Raw genomic sequence first — 17,552 nt, forward strand, 5'->3', positions numbered from 1 at the left:
GGAGCTAATGAAGATAATGATGACCTCCTTCAAAAGGTCCAATGCAAGCACTGCTACACTCAGTGCCCCTAACCCTGCAGCTGGCCACTGTCAACCCACACCTCTGCCAGAGACTTCTAGACACTCACAGGCAAGTCTGGGTTAGTCTCTTGTGGGGTCGTTGCTCCTTTCTCCTGGGCCCTTGTGCACACATGGTTCTGTTTGTGCCCTCGCAGAGTTTGTTTCCCTGGTCCTGTGTAAGTTCTGGTGGTTCTATGGTGGGTTAATGGCGATCTCCTCCAAGAGGGCTAATGCCATACCCAGGTCTACTGCACCCAGAGCCTCTGCCCCCGCAGCAGTCCACTGCTGATCCGTACCTCCTCAGGAGACACCCTAACACAGTTCTGCCTCAGTCTCTATAGGGTCTCTGGGTCCTGGTGCACACAAGGTATGTTTGCGCCCTCTAAGCATCTCCGGTGGGTATGGGGTTTGATTCTCATTAGCATCAGAAGATGCTAGGGAACCAATTTATTACTTTGAAAGCTGGTAAATTAAAAAAAGAATCAAGCATTTATCCTGTATTCCTAGTCAAACTATATCTCAGGGTAATCAAATAGTTAACGATGCAAAATTTCTCTTCATAGATGTACTTCAACTAATAAATGAAGGAATGACAGAATATCACCAATCTGCCATCCCTTTGAATTAACAGACCTAGACAATGATGATCAATAGTGTTAACAAAATGATGGGCAATAAGACATTATATGCCTCCCATCCAAAGTTAACAGTACCCTTAAGGGGGGGGTGGGGAAAGCCACTACTTCAATAAACAAACCTGAAGTCAGATCTAATCAAGCCTCTCTACATAACCAACAGCTTACATAAAATACACAAGACAGAGAATCATGTTAACACCACGTGGAAACAAACCAACAGCTTACATAAAATACACAAGACAGAGAATCATGTTAACACCACGTGGAAACAACAGGAAAAAACCCAAACTATGGAAAATTCTACAGGCAAATAACCTAGTTTGTTCAAAAAATAAACTGCAAGAAAAAAAGAAAGATGAAAAGGAACTTAGAAATTAAAGGAAACTTAAGTGATGTCAAACAACTGAAATATCCAGACTTCACTTGGATTTGATTCAGCTGTTAAAAAAACTTTACAAAACAATTAGGAAAATGTGAAAGCTGGAAGGATATCTAATGATATTAATGACATTGCTTTCCTGAATGTGATATTATGATTACATTTTAAAAAGAAGTCTATCTTTTAGAGATTATATACTGATGTACATAGACAAAAGTAAGGTAAAAAATTTCCTTCAAAATATTTTGGGAGCGATCTGTTTTTAATGTTTAAAAACAAATGGGAAGTGAGATCATGCTTCCCGCGGTGAAAGGTTAGCAGAAGTGCCCTTTCTTGCTTTCTGCTGTAGTCCCAAGTGGTAGCTGCCTAAATGGGCAAGTTCATGAGACCCGGGAAGGTGGTGCTGGTCCTGGCCTGTTGCTACTCTGGATGCAAAGCAGTCATCGTGAAGAATATTGATGATGGCACCTCAGACTGACCCTACAGCCATGCTCTGGTGGCTGGAATCGATCACTATCCCTGCAAAGTGACAGCTTCCATGGGCAAGAAGAAAATCACCAAGAGGTCAAAGATCAAGTCTTTTGTCAAAGTTTATAATTATAGTCACCTCATGCCCACAAGGTACTCTCCTAATATCTCCTTGGACAAAACTGTTGTCAACAAGGATGTCTTCAGAGATCCGCTCTCAAACGCAGGGCTCCATGAGAGGCAAAGGTCAAGTTTGAGGAGAGACACAACACTGGCAAGAACAAATGGTTCTTCCAGAAGCTTTGGTTTTACATCTGTCCCAGTCATTAAAAACATTAAAAAAAAAAACAAACTGGACTCTATGATGATCTTTTATTTTTATCTAGTTTGTTTCACTTTTTCTATTTCATACTCAATGCTCCCATTTCATTTGGTATGTTTTCCCATTTCTCCATCACTCTCTATTTTTTTTTGATGTTCTTTCTCAAGCAAAGTATAGTAGAAAAGCTTTTGTATACACATATATATCTATATAGAATATGTATAATACACATATTTTAGAAGACTTATGAATTTTTGCCTAGCTAAAAAATTCATGACATTTTGATTCTACTTGTCTGACTCAGTCTGATAGAATGCTAGATTTCTAATTTATATTCACTCAAAATTTAGATATAGTTCCATATATTTTGGCATCTAGTATTACTGCTAGAAGTCTAGAAAGTTTATTATCTTAGTGATTAAAAAAAATGTGAATGAGGCTTGAAACTTCTAATCTAATTCTGAGAATATTAAGAAATATTATGCTGTTAAAAAAAAACAGGAAGTTAACAAGTGATACCGTATTAACTAAAGTACAGATTTTGTTCAAATCTTCACAAAATTTTATGTTAGTGTTCATTATTTGTTTTGACACCTTATTTAAGACTCCACATTATATTTAATTGCATTTAGCAGCTTCAGCTGCATGCAACAGATTCTGGTAAATTGTTTTTTCATTTTTATTCTATTACAAATATGTATTACAAATACGTAATTTCCCATGTTACGGGTTCTTAGATATACCCCTCATTTAAAAGTAGATATTTAATTTCCAAATACATGGGATTTTTAAAAGTATCTTTGATATTAATTTCTCATTTAAATGCTTTCTTCTCTGCAATCACCTTCTATGTTTTTCAGTCTTCTAACTTTATTGAGGCTTTCAAAGGCTAAGTTAAAGAGCTCTCTTGGTAAATGCACACTGTACTTGAAAATATGTGGGTTATTTTCAACTATCGTTTGATAGTGATCGCTAACCTAAATCCACAGAAATAAGAGAACAGATTCTGTATGATTTCTACACCTTTAAGACCATGAAATTTCTGCACCTGATCTTATGTCTCTGGGTATGTTCCAGTGTTTCCTAGTTTATAGTCAATGGGAACTTCAACAGAATCTGTATCCTACTGTTGTGTGAAAACTGTATAAATCTTTATTGTGTCAAATTGGTTTATAGTGCTTTTAAGGTATACTATATTCTACTTCTCTGTACAGTCATCCTATTAATTTCTGAGAGTTTGATATTGAAACTCCAACTAAAAATCTTAATTTATCTACTTAAAACAAATGACTGTAATATATACTGGGAATATATGTAACTTTGTCCTGTATTTTCCATGTCTCCTGTAAATGTGTTATCATATTTTCATAATTTAAAAAATAAGAAAGAACAACTTAAAAATATTTTAGGAAAGAGGTTAAAGAGATGAAGCAAGACTGACTATCAATCTATAACTGGTTAAGCTGGGGCATGGGTACCTGAAGGTTCTTTATAACAGTCATGCTATTTTAACATATACTTACAATTTTCCTTAATAAAATGTTAAAAAATAAAAAGGGCATTACACTGTAGTTTTTTCAATTGTTCTTTCCCTAAGTATACTTTCATTTACCTTACTCAATAGTAACTATTAGAGGTTAGGAAAATTTACTACTATAAGGCGCAAGAACAAGAATTAGGGTATAAACAAAAACTAATCATAGGAAAAGAAACAAAAGTAACTGCTTAGGCATATAAGCAATAAATGTATTATTTCCTAATGAAACGCTACTTTTATCAAGATATCAAAACCTCCTCCTTCCCCCTACCCCACCCCTCTCTCTTCCTGATGTCTACTTACTACTTTCCATCTTTCTTTGACCAGGATTCCAACACTGAGGATATCCGGCTGCTCTCCTCCTCCACTCATTGCAATTCACTGATGTGGTAGAATGGCTACACAGGCATCTGGCTCCCAAGGGTGGTTTCCATTTAACCTGAAACAAAAGAAACAGGAGCAGCATATCAGGAATAAATAATTAACACAAACATTCCAGCACCCAGAAGTACTACTAACCCTATACATTAATTAGATTGCTTGGCTGGAAAGGGGGAAATGCCAAATCTCGGTTCTAAAATCTGTTTAGTGCATATAAAAAAGTACTTACCTTTCCATTACAGAGCCCAGTGAGATAACCAAACATTAAAGAGGCATTATATTGAAAGTGAAGTCGCTCAGTCATGTCAGACTCTTTTTGTTGGTACAAAAGTAATTCTAGTTTCATACCATGAATTTTAAATCATTATATCTAGGTTCAAACACATTTTTCTTAATCAAAATAGGATCCATAACAATCAACACATTTTTGTCAATAAGTTAGTTTATTCCTGTAGTATAAAAATCTGTGCTTCAGGAATAGACAAAACTCTTGGAAAGCATTTTCTGCCTCCTGTGGCTGTGGAAGCATTTTCCCTGTAAAACGTTGTCTAGAAGTTTGAAGAAGTTGAAGTCGGTTGCCACTGGTGAGAGGTCAGGTGAAGATGGTGGATATGGCAAACCTTCGTAGCCCAATTTGTTCAACTTTTGAAGCGTTGATTGTGCAATGTGCAGTCAGGCATCGTTGTGGAGAAGAACTGGGCCATTCTGTTGACCAATACTGGCTGTAGGTGTTGCAGTTTTTGGTGCGTCTCATCAGTTTGTTGACGGAGAAGGCGATGGCACCCCACTCCAGTACTCTTGCCTGGAAAATCCCATGGATGGAGGAGCCTGGTAGACTGCAGTCCATGGGGTCGCTCAGAGTCGGACACGACTGAGCGACTTCACTTATCACCTTCATGCATTGGAGAAGGAAATGGCAACCCACTCCAGTGTTCTTGCCTGGAGAATCCCAGGGACGGGGGAGCCTGGTGGGCTGCCGTCTATGGGGTCGCACAGGGTCGGACACGACTGAAGTGACTTAGCAGTAGCAGCAGCAGCATCAGTTTGTTGAACATACTTCTCAGATGTAACGGTTTCGCCAGAATTCAGAAAGCTGTAGTGGATCAGAAACAAGCAGCAGACACCAAACGATGACCATGACCTTTCTTTGGTGCAAGTTTGGCTTTGGGAAGTGCTTTGGAGTTTCCTGGACCAACCACCAAGCTGGTCATCCCTGGTTGTACTATAAAATGCACTATTCATCACACATCACAATCCAATTGGAAAATAGTTCATGTTGTTGTGTAGAATAAAAGAACACGGACACTGCAAAACGACAATTTTTCTGATTTGCAGTCAGCTCACGAACGTGAGACACCCACTCATTGAGCTTTTTCACCATTCCAATTTGCTTCAAATGCAGACCATGGAATGGTCAATGCTGAGTTATTCAGCAACTTCTTGCATAATTTTAAGAGGATCAGTTCTGATGATGGCTCTCAATTTACTGGCATCAACTTACGATGGCCAGCCACTATGCTCCTCATCTTCAAGGCTCTCGTCTCCTTTGCAAAATTTCCTGAACCACCACTGTGCATTCATTAGCAGTTGCTGGGTCAAATTCGTTGTTGATGTTGTGAGCTGTCTACCCTGCTCTATGACTCATTTTGAACACAAATTTAAAAAGCTCAAATTCACATTTTGTCTAACATCATTTCTATAGTCTAAAATAAATATAAAATAAACACCAAATAATAAATCATTAAAGTCTCTTAAAATGAAGAAAGTGGGGAAAAACCACTAAACCATTCAGGTATGACCTAAATCAAATCCCTTATGATTATACAATGGAAGTGAGAAATAGATTTAAGGGACTAGATCTGAAACACAGAGTGCTGAATGAACTATGGACAGAGGTTTGTGACACTGTACAGGAGACAGGGATCAAGACCATCCCCAGGAAAAAGAAATGCAAAAAAGCAAAATGGCTGTCTGAGGAGGCCTTACAAATTGCTGTGAAGAGAAGTGAAAAGCAAAGGAGAAAAGCAAAGATATAAGCATATGAATGCAGAATTCCAAAGAATAGCAAGGAGAGACAAGAAAGCCTTTCACAGCCATCAATGCAAAGAAACAGAGGAAAACAATAGAATGGGAAAGACTAGAGATCTCTAAGGAAATCAGCGATACCAAGGGAATATTTCATGCAAAGATAGGCACAATAAAGGACAGAAATGGTATGGCCCTAACAGAAGCAGAAGATATTAAGAAGAGGTGGCAAGAATACACACAAGAACTGTACAAAAAAGATCTCCAAGACCCAGATAATCACCATGGTCTGCTCACTCATCAAGAGCCAGACATCCTGGAAAGTGAAGTCAAGTGGGCCTTAGGAAGCATCACTACAAACAAATCTAGTGGAGGTGATGGAATTCCAATGGAGCTATTTCAAATCCTGAAAGATGAAGCTGTGAAAGTGCTGCACTCAATATGCCAGCAAATTTGGAAAACTCAGCAGTGGCCACAGGACTGGAAAAGGTCAGTTTTCATTCCAATCCCAAAGAAAGGCAATGCCAAAGAATGCTCAAACTACCGCACAATTGCACTCATCTCACACGCTAGTAAGTAATGCTTAAAATTCTCCAAGCCAGGCTTCAGCAATACGTGAACCGTGAACTTCCAGATGTTCAAGCTGGTTTTAGAAAAGGCAGAGGAACCAGAGATCAAATTGCCAACATCCACTGGATCATCGAAAAAGCAAGAGAGTTCCAGAAAAACATCGATTTCTGCTTTATTGACTATGCCAAAGCCTTTGACTGTGTGGATCAAAATAAACTGTGGAAAATCCTGAAAGAGATGGGAATACCAGACCACTTGACCTGCCTCTTGAGAAATCTGTATGCAGGTCAGGAAGCAACAGTTGGAACTTGACATGGAACAACAGACTGGTTCCAAAGAGGAAAAGCAGTACGTCAAGGCTGTATATTGTCACCCTGCTTATTTAACTTACATGCAGAGTACATCATGCGAAATGCTGGGCTGGATGAAGCACAAGCTGGCATCAAGATTGCTGGGAGAAATATCAATAAGCTCAGATACACAGATGATACCACCCTTATGGCAGAAAGTGAAGAGGAACTAAAGAGCTTCTTGATGAAAGTGAAACAGGTGAGTGAAAAAGTTGGCTTAAAGCTCAATATTCAGAACTAAGATCATGGCATCTGGTCCCATCACTTCATGGCAAATAGATGGGGAAACAGTGAGAGGCTTTATTTTTTGGGGCTCCAAAATCACTGCAGATGGTGATTGCAGCCATGAAATTAAAAGACGCTTACTCCTTGAAAGGAAAGTTATGACCAACCTAGATAGCATATTAAAAAGCAGAAACATTACTTTGCCAACAAAGGTCCGTCTAGTCAAGGCTATGGTTTTTCCAGTAGTCATGTATGGATGTGACAGTTGGACTATAAAGAAAGCTGAGCACCGAAGAATTGATGCTTTTGAACTGTGGTGTTGGAGAAGACTCTTGAGAGTCCCTTGGACTGCAAGGAGATCCAACCAGTCCATCCTAAAGGAGATCAGTCCTGGGTGTTCATTGGAAGGTCTGACGTTGAAGGTGAAACTCCAATACCTGATGCGAAGAGCTGATTCATTTGAAAAGACACTGATGCTGGGAAAGATTGAGGGCAGGAGGAGAAGGGGAAGACAGAGGTTGAGATGGTTGGATGGTATCACCGACTCAACGGACATGAGTTTGGGTGGGCTCCAGGATTTGGTGATGGACAGGGAGGCCTGGCGCGCTGCAGCTCATGGCATTGCAAAGAGTCAGACAGGACTGAGTGACTGAATTGAACTGAATAAATTATTAGCAAAAAACATAATGCAATAAATGCACATTAAAGTGAAGTATAGCATAATTACATTTAAGAAGGCATCTCAAAATCAAATAACAAAGATCAACAATGCAAAACCGCAATTACTTTTGCACCATGCTAATACTGTTGAGAGTCCCTTAGACAGCAAGGAGTTCCAATCAGTCAATCCTAAAGGAAATCCATCCTGAATATTCATTGGAAGGACTGATGTTGAAGCTGAAGCTCCAATACTCTGGCCACCTGATGTGAAGAGCTGACTCACTGGAAAAGACCCTGATGCTGGGAAAGGTTGAGCACAGGAGGAGAATGGGGTGACAGAGGATAAGGTAGTTTGATGGCATCATCACTCAATGGACATGAATTTGAGCAAACTCCAAGAGACAATGAAGGACAGGGAAGCCTGGGGTGCTGCAATCCATGGGATAGCAAAGAATCAGACATGACTGAGCAACTGAACAACAACAATACTTTGCAGCAACCTAATATTACAACTGGATTAAGCACAAGCTAGAATCAAGACTGCAGGGAGAAATATCAGTAACCTCAGATATACATATGACATCACCCTAATGGCAGAAAGTGAAGAGGAACTCAAAAGCCTCTTGAGGAAAGTGAAAGAGGAAAGTGAAAAAGCTGGCTTAAAACTCAACATTCAAAAAACTAACATCATGCCATCTGGTCCCATCACTTCATGGCAAATAAATGGGGAAACAATGGAAAAAGTGAAAGACTTTATTTTCTTGGGCTCCAAAATCACTGCAGATGGTGACTGCTGCCATTAAATTAAAAGACGCTTGCTCCTTGGAAGAGAAGCTATGATAAACCTAGATAGCATATTAAAAAGCAGAAACATTACTTTGCTGATGAAGGTCCGTCTAGTCAAAGCTATGGTTTTTCCAGTAGTTATGTATGGATATGAGAGTTGGACCATAAAGAAAGCTGAGCTTCAAAGAATTGATGCTTTTGAACTGTGGTGTTGGAGAAGACTCTTGAGAGTCCCTTGGACTGCAAGGAGATCCAACCAGTCCATCCTAAAGGAAATCAGTCCTGAATATTCATTGGAAGGACTGATGCTGGAGCTGAAACTCCAATACTTCAGCCACCTGACACGAAGAACTGACTCATTTGAAAAGACCCTGATGCTGGGAAAGACTGAGGGTGGGAGAAGAAGGGGACGACAGAGGATGAGATGGTTGGATGACATCACTGATTTGATAGACATGAGTTTGAGTAAGCCCTAGGGGTTGGTAATGGACAGGGAAGCCTGGCATGCTGCAGTCCATGGGGTTGCAAAGAGTCAGACATGACTGAGCAACTGAACTGAACTGAACTGAATACTACTACACAAATATAACTTACAATAACTGAGATTGCTAGACTATAGGGCAAGCATGGTGCCAATGGCAGTTGACTCAGACTACTACCCTTAGTCCAACCTTTTACTAAGAAAAAAAATACCTAATTTACAATAGCTTACAGTTTAATAAGTTGCAAGATAGAGCTTAACATCACCAGAGCTAATAAAATTTTAATGTTACATAATGCACTTGAAATGCATAGGAAATAAACATGAGCCACAGGAAATAAACATGAGCCACAGAAAATGGCTGTTTATTAAACCCAATGCCAAAATACAGTCTAGTTAAACTACTGAATTTTAAATGGGAAAAAAAATACACTGGACACAGGTGCAGAAAGTCCAAATTACACATAAGGGGGAAAAATCAGTCTGAGAACAGACATCAGTACAAACAGCTTATAATATATTTAAGTATCCAAGGAAATGTGAGCCAAGCATGGTCTACCCTGCCAGAGTAACCTTCAAGGTAGGCTAAGGGAAGTAGTTATGAACACACAGAACCCAAATAATACTGGTCCTAAGAAATGCCGCTAGGAATCAACTACATAACAAGTATCAGACAGATTACAGTAGAAGATTTAACATGAGGATTGATCTGAGAAGACCTAAAATCAATGACAACCCAGCAGCAATAAGAACCCCTGCCTTCAGACTGCAAACTCTAAACATCATATCCCACTGAAAGAAATCAGGGCTCTTTGGAGAAATGTCTTATTCCAGGTCTGGCACAGGAAATTATGCACATTCAACCTGGTGCATCTCATCAAGTAAGAAAGCAAAAATGTTAACAACACTAGTATTAACAAATCAAAAGGAAATCAGAGACAAGGGAAGGAATTCTCATTTGTCAAAGATGAAACAATTTGAGCATATACAAGAATACAATGATTGAAAAACATCAAAAATATAAATACATACATACATACATATATATATATATACACACACACACACCCCCATGAGTTCACAATGACACTCAAATAAGAAAAAAGAATATTAGAGGTCAATTTTCAAGATTGCGTGGGCACAACTCGTTATTCTAATAATTGGCAAATAAACAGAAAGAATCAAACATTTATCCTGCCTTTCTAGTATAAACAGTATTTTGGGGAGACAAAAAAGATGAGGAGGGTTACTTTTCCTTAGAGAACAGTCACAGCTAATAAATGCAGGAGAACTTATAGATTTAGAAAATCAACATTTTCCAATCCCTGGTTACATAATGAATCTAGACAATGACCATCAATGGCTGCTAAAGCCATAATGTAACAAGCGGATGGAGAACTTTAATATGGAAGGATCAAGTTGAACTCATTGGTAATCCTTAACATCACTAAAAGCCAGGACAATGAAACAAGAAGTGCTTCTTGATGCAACAAATGCATCACCTATGAAGTCTCTTGCCTTGAAACAAACAAACAAACAAAAAACCCTTAAATCTAGTCAAGCTTTTAGATTTGATTATAAGTTTACAAAAACAAGGGTGATCGAGGTACATGATAAATGACAACATGAAGATATAATGAGCTAAATTCATGATGACGGAGATCCTAAAGAACAAAATGGCCCATATAAATGACAAAATGACCCAAAACAAATGGCATGGAAAATAATAAAAGCTTTACACTGCACATTATAAGAAATAAGATATATATATCAACCTAAAGCAGCAACTAGCAATTGGACCACCTCATGCGAAGAGCTGACTCATTGGAAAAGACCCTGATGCTGGGAGGGATTGGGGGCAGGAGGAGAAGGGGACGACAGAGGATGAGATAACTAGATGGCATCACCGACTCAATGGACATGAGTCTGAGTGAACTCCGGGAGTTGGTGATGGACAGGGAGGCCTGGCGTGCTGCGATTCATGGGGTTGCAAAGAGTCGGACACGACTGAGCGACTGAACTAAACTGACTGAAGCATGTACTGAGTGAGCAACAATTGGTAATTTTGTAGGGTGTAATAACAGTAGTGTAGTTATGTTTATAAAGTCTTTCTCTGTAAGAGATACATAAATTACCAATGCAAAAAGTGATAAAAGGTCTTGAAAGTGAAAGTGTCTCTTTGTGACCCCATGGATTGTAGTCCAACAGGCTCCTCTGTGTCCATGGAATTCTCCATGCAAGAATACTTGAGTGGGTACCCATTTCACTTCTCCAGAGGCTCTTCTCAACCCAGGGATCAAACCCCAGTCAGGATCCTGCATGGCATGCAGATTCTTTACCATCTGAGCCACCAGGGAAGCAAAGTGATAAAAGCTCTTAGATTTGCCTTAAAACACTCTAAGGGGAAAAGGAGTTGTATTGGGGACAGAGGATCAAATGACATAAAAATAACAGAATTTTCATAAATTTTGTATGATGGGTACATGTAAATCCATTATACTATTTCTCAGTATATCTGCCATATTATATATTAAAAGTAAAAAACAAAAGATACATAGATTAAAAAGATCTAGAGTTCGTTCTAACAAATGGAGCTAAGACAAGTACATACTCATATGCAAGAAGAATGAATTTGTACCCCTACCTAACATCATACATAAAAGTTAACTCAAAATGGATCAAAGACCTAAATATAGAAGCTAAAACTATATAAAACTCTTGGAAGAAAACACTGGCAGAAGTTTTCACTGGCCTTGGATTAAGCAATGATTTCTTAGATATGACACCTAAAGCACAACAAAGCAAAGAAAATATATAAATTGGAATCCATCAAAATTTTTAAAATTTTATATGCCAAAAGACAACCTATGAAAGTGTCGGAAATAACTGCAAACTATATATCTGATATGTGGCTAGTACCCAGAATATATAAAGAATAATTCAACAAAACGAAAGTCAATAATTCAATTTAAAAACGGGCAAAAGGCCTGAATAAATATTTCTCCAAAAATATATACAAATAGCTAAAAAGCACATGAAAAAAATGCTCAAAATCTCTAGTCATTCAGTCAGTTCAGTCGCTCAGTCGTGTCCGACTCTTTGCGACCCCATGAATCACAGCATGCCAGGCCTCTCTGTCCATCACCAACTCCCGGAGTTCACTCAGACTCACGTCCATCAAGTCAGTACAGAACTACAAATCAAAAGCACATGAAAAATTGCCTCATACCCATTAGAATGGCCACCATTAAAAGAAAGTATCAAGTGGTGACAAGGATGTGGAGACATTGGAACACTTGTACACTGTGAGTGAGGATATAAAATGATGCAGCCACTATGAAAAATAGTTTGGGAGTTGTTAAAAAATTAAGTAGTCAATTCCCATATGATTTAGCAATTCCACTTCAGGGTATATACCCCAAAAATTGAAAGCAAGGACTCAGACAAATATATTTGTGCACTCCAGCCCATAGCAGCATTATTCACAATAGCCATAAGGTGGAAGCAGCCCACACATCCATCTACAGATGTATGGATAAAGAAAATGTGGACTATACATACAATTTAATACTATTCAGTCTTAAAAAAGAAATCCTATCACATACTGCAACATGGCTGAGTGATAAAGCTAGTGACCAAACAACAAATACTTTTATAATTCCATTTATATGAGATATCCAGAGTAGTCAAACTCATGAAAATAGAAGAATGGTGGTTACTATGGGCAAGTGGAGAGAGGGGGGAAAGGGGCACTGTTGTTCAATAGGTACAGAATTTTAGCTTTGCAAGATAAAGAACTTTTAGAAATCTATTTTGAAACAGTAATAAATACACTTAACACAACTGAATGGTATACTTAAAAATGATGAGGATGGTAAATTTTGTTGTGTGTTCCTTATCACAGTAAAAAAAAAAAAAAACAAAACTATGGGCCCCCTAGAGGAGAATCTGGTAATATTCAGCATAATAAGATAATTTACATTTAAACTCCAATCTAGCAGGGCTTCCCAGGTGGTGCTTGTGGTAAAGAACCCACCTACCAATGCAGGGGACATAAGTGATGCAGGTTTGATCCCTGGGTCGGGAAGATCCACTGGAGGAGAGCATGGCAACCCACTCCAGTATTCTTGCCTGGAGAATCCCATGGACAGGGGAGTCTAGCAGGCTACAGTCCACAGAGTAGCAAAGAATCGCACACGACTGAAGCGATTTAGCATGCACTCCAGCAATTCCACTTCAGGGAACCTATTTCCAAGGTACCATGGTGAAAGTATGTGAAATGAATTCTTCATAAGCCTTTTCACTATAACATTATTTGTAATTACAAAAAAACAGGGGAAAACTAACAGTCCATATTGGTTGAATATACAATGTTTCACTAAGGTAATGGAGAACTAGTCCAGGAATAACAGATATATTGACACAGAGTGACTTTCAGGATAAATTGTTAAGTGAAAAAAAAATAAGATGCAGTGATGTGTTTACAGTATACTACCTTTTATGTAAAAGGGTAAATGTTAAGTATATTAGCATATTTGCTTTCATTTTTTTTTAAAGGAAGGAAAATCCAAAAAGTGATAAAAATGATAGCAGAGATCAGTAAATTTTTTTCAGTAAAGGGACAAATAATAAATATTTCAGTTTTTACAAGCCATATAACCTGTCATAGCTACTCAGCTTGGCCGTTTTAGCACAAAAGAAGACAAAGACAATACATAAACAAAAGAGTATGTGTTCCAACAAAAATTCATTTACAAAAAGAGATAGGTGGCCAAATGTGGCCCGCAGGTTATTGTTTGCCAACCTTTCCCAGGAGAAACTATGATGGAGGGGATACAGATAGAAGTTAAGACTTCAAAGAATGTACTTTGTGATAGAGTTTAGATTCTGGAATGAAAATTGTTGTTTTACATACGAGAAAAAAATTCCTATACTCCAAATTCAAGAAAGTACCATAGCAACAAGTACTCTGGTCACTTGACGCGAAGAGCCAACTCAGTGAAAAGACACTGATGCTGGGAAAGATTGAGGGCAGGAGGAAAAGAGGGCATCGGAGGGTGAAATGGTTGGCTAGCATCACTGACCCAATGGACATGAGTTTGAGCAAATTCCAGGAGATAGTGAAGGACAGGGAAGCCTGGAGTGCTGCAGTCCATGGGGTCGTAAAAGAGTCGGACTCGACTTAGCAACTGAACAATAATAGCAAAAAGTAATCATCAGAACCTGCTTTAAACTCATCCCAGTCTTATCAATGACAGCTTCAAACTAGTAACCACAATTCAGAAGGTCAACCAACACAACCACATTTCATAACCACATTTGTTTATCAAAAGTTCAACCACTTCCTAAACAGTCCCACTTCACCAATCCCTGAACTCTAAGTTTCACAGCTCTCCTCTGAATGAGAGCAATAAATTTAGCATTTTGTTCAGACACTAAGTGGTGACTTCTTTGTTCAAGACAATTAAAAGATAAATCAAGAGAAAAAAATACTAAAAATGAAAGGACTACAATCTCTAAAAATTAAAAATAAACCAAGAACCCTCTGCATATCAAGTATGCGGCATTATCACACAGAAAATAACTCAAGGGGCTTTATTTTGATTGCATAACTCCTAATCAGATATATCTTAAGTAAAAAAAGAATTATAAAGAAATCTTAAAACTACATTTTGTAGTTCTACTATTAGAAATGATATCAATTCTGTTATTTAAAACCTATTATAGAGCTTCCCTAGTAGCTTAGTTGGTAAAGAATCTGCCTGCAACGCAGGAGACCCAGTTTTGATCCCTGGGTCAGGAAGGTCCCCTGGAGGAAGAAATGGCAGCCCACTCAAATACTCCTGCCTGGAGAAGTCCATGGACAGAGGAGCCTGGCAGGCCACAGTCCATGGGATCACAGAGTCAGACGCAACTGTGTGACTAACTTTCACTTTTCATAGGTATATTGCAAGGCAGAAAAAAAAAATCTAAAATAATGGCTAAAATGACCTCTCAAAAGTTTTGTGAAAGACATAAAACAATAGACTGAAGAACCTTAATTAAACAGGATAGGCACACAGGATAGAAAATAATCCATTTCCAAACACATCAAAACCAAACTGCTAAAAATTAAACACAAAGAAAAACTTGATTTCCCTGGTGATCCAGTGGTTAAGAATCCATCTTCCAGTACAGAGAACCTGGATGTGATCCCTGGGTGGGGAACTAATACTCCACTTGCCACAGGGCAACTAAGCCTGCACACCACAACTACTGAGCCTGTGCAACTCAACCAAGGCCATGCAACTGCAACTCCTGAGGCCACGTGCCACAACCACAGAATCCATGTGCTGCAGCAAAAGATTCCGACTGGCAAGTAAGCCTCCACGTGGCCATAAATAAACAAATGGTTTTTTAAAAACAGCCAGAGAAAAATGACATATTCCTTACTGGGAACACTAATTCAATTGACTGTGACTTTCTCATAATAAAACATGGAGGTCAACAAGAAATAGAAAAACATGTTTAAACTACTTAAAGTAAAAAAGCACTGTCAACCAGAATTCATGCCCAGAGAAAATATCCTTCAGGGATAAGGACACTCTTAGATAAATGAAAATTAAGGTTATGTATTGTCAGCAGAGCTGCTGTGAAAGGTTCACCAAAGAAATTTCTTCAGAGAAAAAAAAAATATGACAGAGGGGAAGCTGGACTAATAGGAATGAATGAAGAAAAACAGAAATCTAGGTAAATACAGTAGACTAATCTCTTAATTTAAAAAAACCATGCTTGAAAACTAAGAGCTAAAATTCTAACACTATCTAAAACGATTTTCAATGTATACAGATATAACAAGACAATGCTAGTGGAGGTGATGGAATTCCAGTGGAGCTATTTCAAATCCTAAAAGATGATGCTGTGAAAGTGCTGCACTCAATATGCCAGCAAGTTTGGAAAACTCAGCAGTGACCACAGGACTGGAAAAGGTCAGTTTTCACTCCAATCCCAAAGAAAGGTAATCCCCAAAAATGCTCAAACTACCACACAATTGTACTCACCTCACACACTAGTAAAGTAATGCTCAAAATTCTTCAAGCCAGGCTTCAACAATACGTGAACCATGAACTTTCAGATGTTCAAGCTGGTTTTAGAAAAGGCAGAGGAACCAGAGATCAAATTGCCAACATCTGCTAGATCATTAAAAAAGTAAGAGAGTTCCAGAAAAACATCTATTTCTGCTTTATTGACTATGCCAAAGCCTTTAACTGTGTGGATCACAATAAACTCTGGAAAATTCTTGAAGAGATGGGAATACCAGACCACTTGACCTGCCTCTTGAGAAATCTGTATGCAGGTCAGGAAGCAACAGCTGGAACTAGACATGGAACAACAGACTGGTTCCAAATAGGAAAAGGAGTATGTCAAGGCTGTATACTGTCACCCTGCTTATTTAACTTATATGCAGAGTACATCATGTGCTTGGGCTAGATGAAGCACAAGCTGGAGATTGCTGGGAGAAATATCAATAACCTCAGATATGCAAGGAGAAGGCAATGGCACCCACTCCAGTACTCTTGCCTGGAGAATCCCATGGATGGAGAAGCCTGGTAGGCTGCACTCCATGGGGTCGCTAAGAGTCAGACACGACTTCACTTTCACTTTCACTTTTCACTTTCATGCATCATTGGAGAAGGAAATGGCAACCCACTCCAGTGTTCTTGCCTGGAGAATCCCAGGGACGGGGAGCCTGGAGGGCTGCCATCTATGGGGTTGCACAGAGTTGGACAACTTAGCTAAGCAACTTAGCTGCAGCAGTAGCAACAGATATGCAGATGACACAGCCCTTGTGGCAGAAAATGAGTAAGAACTAAAGAGCCTCATGATGAAAGTGAAAGAGGAGAGTGAAAAGTTGGCTTGAAGCTCAACATTCAGAAAACTAAGATCATGGCATCTGGTCCCATCATTTCATGACAAATATATGGGGAAAAGGTGGAAACAGTGGCTCACTTTATTTTGGGGGGCTCCAAAATCACTGCAGGTGGTGACTGCAGCCAAGAAATTTAAAAGACGCTTACTCTTTGGAAGGAAAGTTATGACCAACCTCGATAGCATATTAAAAAGCAGAAACATTACTTTGCCAAAAAAGGTCCGTCTAGTCAAGGCTATGGTTTTTCCAGTAGTCATGTATGGATGTGACAGTTGGACTATAAAGAAAGCTGAGCGCCAAAGAATTGATGCTTTTGAACTGTGGTGTTGGAGAAGACTCTTGAGAGTCCTTGGACTGCAAGGAGATCCAACCAGTCCATCCTAAAGGAGGTCAATCCTGAGTGTTCATTGGAAGGACTGAGGTTGAAGCTGAAACTCCAATACTTTGGCCACCTGATGCGAAGAGCTGACTCATTTGAGAAGACCCTGATCTTGGGAAAGATTGAATGCAGGAGAAGGGGACGACAGAGGATGAGATGGTTGGATGGCATCACCAACTCAATGGATGTGAGATTAGGTAGACTCCGGGAGTTGGTGATGGACAGGGAGGCCTGGCGTGCTGCGGTCCATGGGCTCACAAAGAGTCGGACACAACTGAGCGACTGGACTGAACTGGACAAGACAATCACAATGAAAAGACAGAACAGTAAAGAGACCTGTATGACAGTGATTAGACTTCTGTACTCTACCTGATGTGGTGAT

At 39.0% G+C, this 17,552-nt stretch overlaps 1 protein-coding gene and 1 pseudogene across 5 annotated transcripts in view; one reads left to right on the forward strand and one right to left on the reverse strand.

Moving 5' to 3' along the window:
• The window catches only part of TTBK2 (tau tubulin kinase 2), a 134,631-nt gene that overhangs the window by 91,960 nt on the left and 25,119 nt on the right, over positions 1–17,552 (reverse strand). For all 5 annotated transcript variants that reach the window (XM_027553664.1, XM_027553663.1, XM_027553662.1 and 2 more), the window contains one exon: positions 3,708–3,843. In XM_027553664.1, coding sequence (XP_027409465.1) covers positions 3,708–3,776 — 69 coding nt within the window. In that variant the 5' untranslated portion in view covers positions 3,777–3,843. The remainder of the gene's footprint in view (positions 1–3,707; positions 3,844–17,552) is intronic.
• On the forward strand, positions 1,244–1,926 carry LOC113900159 (annotated as a pseudogene).

Source organism: Bos indicus x Bos taurus, chromosome 10, assembly GCF_003369695.1.
Source record: "Bos indicus x Bos taurus breed Angus x Brahman F1 hybrid chromosome 10, Bos_hybrid_MaternalHap_v2.0, whole genome shotgun sequence".
NCBI classification, from domain to species: Eukaryota; Metazoa; Chordata; class Mammalia; order Artiodactyla; family Bovidae; genus Bos; species Bos indicus x Bos taurus.